The sequence below is a fragment of the Limulus polyphemus genome, unplaced genomic scaffold (assembly GCF_000517525.1).
Source record: "Limulus polyphemus unplaced genomic scaffold, Limulus_polyphemus-2.1.2 Scaffold365, whole genome shotgun sequence".
NCBI lineage: Eukaryota > Metazoa > Arthropoda > Merostomata > Xiphosura > Limulidae > Limulus > Limulus polyphemus.
The window spans coordinates 249653-252939 of record NW_013665975.1 but is presented as its reverse complement, the minus strand read 5'-3'; the positions used below and the strand labels follow the sequence as shown (position 1 = coordinate 252939).

The 3287-nt window shown below is 29.4% G+C and overlaps 1 protein-coding gene across 7 annotated transcripts in view; it reads left to right on the top strand.

Moving 5' to 3' along the window:
• The window catches only part of LOC106457720 (trithorax group protein osa-like), a 127834-nt gene that overhangs the window by 99011 nt on the left and 25536 nt on the right, over positions 1-3287 (top strand). For all 7 annotated transcript variants that reach the window (XM_022383730.1, XM_022383732.1, XM_022383731.1 and 4 more), the window contains one exon: positions 590-778. In XM_022383730.1, the coding sequence (XP_022239438.1) occupies positions 590-778 (189 nt within the window). The remainder of the gene's footprint in view (positions 1-589; positions 779-3287) is intronic.

Genomic DNA, 3287 nt, shown 5'->3' with positions numbered 1-3287 from the left:
TCATTTGTATTTGTCTAACAGGTACGAAGATTATTCAGCTCTATGAAATGCAGTTCATTGTATGAATGTGAAAATTTATATTCAAGCACTGCTTTGAAAATTTGTCTAACAATAAGAGATATATAGTAATTATACTTGTTTCTAATTGTAGAAATGAATAATGGTGGATATTTTACATATATATATATATATATATATATACACACACACACACTTATTATATTATTGTTTTACATAAAGCACAAAATCAATCTATTTTTAGAAAATAAATTTAATTGTGACCAGTAAAAAAATCTTAATTTACACATACATTTTGATGATTTACTTTCTAAATGTTTATTTAGATTGGGACATATGTAATTAATTATTTTTAACCAATAATTTTAAATATAAATGTAATGTTTAGAACTGAATGTTTGTTGACAATAATAAAAGAAAAATGCACAAACACTTGAGATTATGTTGGTTGATACTAATAAAGATACCTCCCCTTTCTGAAAGTTTTTTGATATATACTAAAATTTTTTATGTAGTTTAATATAGTTTGCTTTTAATACGTTTTTGATGGTTGGTTTTATTTAATTTTCAGAGGCCTGATGGTCTACTAAAACTCTATGATATATCAGATGAGCCTGAGCGGCATGCCTTTCTTGATAAACTAATTATGTTCAATGAGGAACGAGGAACTCCACTTTCCCAGTGTCCCACAATTAGCAAACAACCTCTGGACTTGTATCGACTCTATCTCACTGTGAAAACAAAGGGGGGCTTTTTTGATGTAAGAACAAAACTAATTATATAAAGATTTTTTGAAATCATTAAAATTTTCTCCAATTTTTTTTTACATATTTCACTTACATTTTTATAAATAAACTTAGAGGTGTAAAAAGTAAAAGGTTTTAAAATTGAAGAGAGATTAAACTATAAAAAGATTTAGTTGTGGAAAAGATGTCAAAGCATGGATAAAGGTTGAATTTAATCAAACTGAAAATGTAAATATATTTTAAACATTTTGTATATATGGAGAACTAAAGAAAAAGTCTAGCAATTTTTGAAAGTTGCAGCTCTAAGTAATTTTATTAACTCTAATTTACTGCTTTTAAGGGCAAATAAGTTAAAACTCTTTTGAACTTTAATGCATCAGAAATGGTTTATAACTTTATTATAATTACATTCTTAAATAAAATTGCTTGAAAACAATATTAATAAAATTTCAGATAGATGAAATATTCATTTACCAACAGCATTTGAGTGTGAGGATAAATCTGATTTACAGTTTCTTTTAGTGACATTTCTAAAATACATACAGTTTAAAAGAAACCCAAGAAATCTTGTAGTTTAATTGACCTTTAAGGTTGGAGTTTGACATAGAAAAATGATTGTAATTAATAATTAAAGATACGACAGAAAATATTTTAAATATTTTCCTCTTAACTGACTTATGATGGTCCATTTTATTATGTAAGCCTATAAAGACTGTTGCAAGAATATTCCCACAGTACAACCTTGCCTATATAATGTAAGTAAAATAATATAGTAAATTATAACATAAGTAACTTAAAACCGTGTTTTTGATTGTTTCATGTAATATTATAGTAGAGTATGGGTTAGGGGGTAGCCTCTAGTTGTGGACTCGTAGATTGCTTCACTTGTTCACGGGTTGGTCTTTCACCAGTTGATACTACTTATCAGGCATGCCTCTGGATCACAAATGTGTTAATTTTGTTAGTATTACAAGCAAGTTTGTACAAATTACAACTGAATATCATCAAATGGGAACAAAAGTATCAATTTGATATATCTCGCAAATTAAAATTTTGTTAATAGGTTCAGGTGGCCCCTGAGACAGCTGCACCAGTTAGCTAACCTATAAGTATGCCACTTTGTGGGTTACCTGTAACAAGAGCATATCATCAAAAATGTTTTTACTGTCAAACATCTTGCTTTTAATATTATATTATGACAACATTACAGGACACTTTATCTTTACTAAGGTCAGTGTTGTAAGCTCTTTTGTGATACTGTTAGAACAGAATTTTGCTTCCTGATTATTTTTATTTTTTTCCATTACATTAACTTAAATGTTGTTTATTTCTGTTTATATCAAAGGGGCTGTCCATATCTTTCATCATCAGCCTGAAGAAGGAACATGCAAGTGTCTTAAAATGATATCATAATGTATTCAAGGCAAGATGTTTGATAGTTCAAATCTTCCAAATTAAGCACTTTTGCCAACCATGTTTCTCAAACAGCATATAATCAACATTTTGTTTGCTACTATTGATATTATTGTTTTTGCACAATTCCATTGGTTATAACACCTTTTTTTTAATAGCCAAAAGCTATTTGTTTATATAATTTAATTTAAAGCTTGCCAATCTAATAGGATTGAGGGTTTTGATTGGAATGGCAGGATGTTCTTACAACAGTAGGAACCTTATAACGACTTGAAATTAAAATAGCAATGAGGAAAGCAAACTTAGTAGCAGTAATGTCTACATATGTTCAATGGAACTAGTATTTGATGTGAAAGCTTTTCTTGTTTTTTATTTCATTCATATCTTTAATTAATGTTCACTTGATAAGTGTACATCTCCATGACTCCTCTGCTACACGAAACATTTTGCTGAGACACCTTACGTTTAGGTGTCAGAGGTCTATCAATATGCAATTGTCATCCAGGTAAACAAGATGGATTCTCTATTCTGTATCATTATATGCTGTAACTGTACCATCCAGTGGCAAAATCTTGTTTATAAAGTCTTAGCAATTTTTTTACATATTGTAAAAAAATATACATATTTTCTCCTTGAAAAATTGATGGATTTTTCTTGTGTGGAATACAATTAGTCTGTCTTTGGTTGTTGGTAAAACTTTGATTCCAGCTCTCAATATTTCATCTACTGATCTGTTTTCATTTACTGTTTTTAGCATACACATTGTAATATTGACAGCATTTACAGATAGCCACAAGAACTGTCATCCTCAACTGCTCCATGAAATGATATCTTTACATTTTTGACTCAAAAGGTATTATAAGATCCTTTGTTTCGTTAAGGAAAACCAGACCAACACTTGCAGACTCTGCTTCATCAATTACAGTATTCCTCCTTTCAACCAGTTGTAAAGGGAGCTAATATTGTGTCTTGTATAGTCCTTACAGGATGATTCCTGAATTTCTTGTTCTTTTTATCTAGTCATTTCAAATAATTTGGCATACATCCTGCTGTTGTTCGTCCTTCGAAGTTCGAAGAAGACCACGACATCATTTGGTCTATCTGTGGATA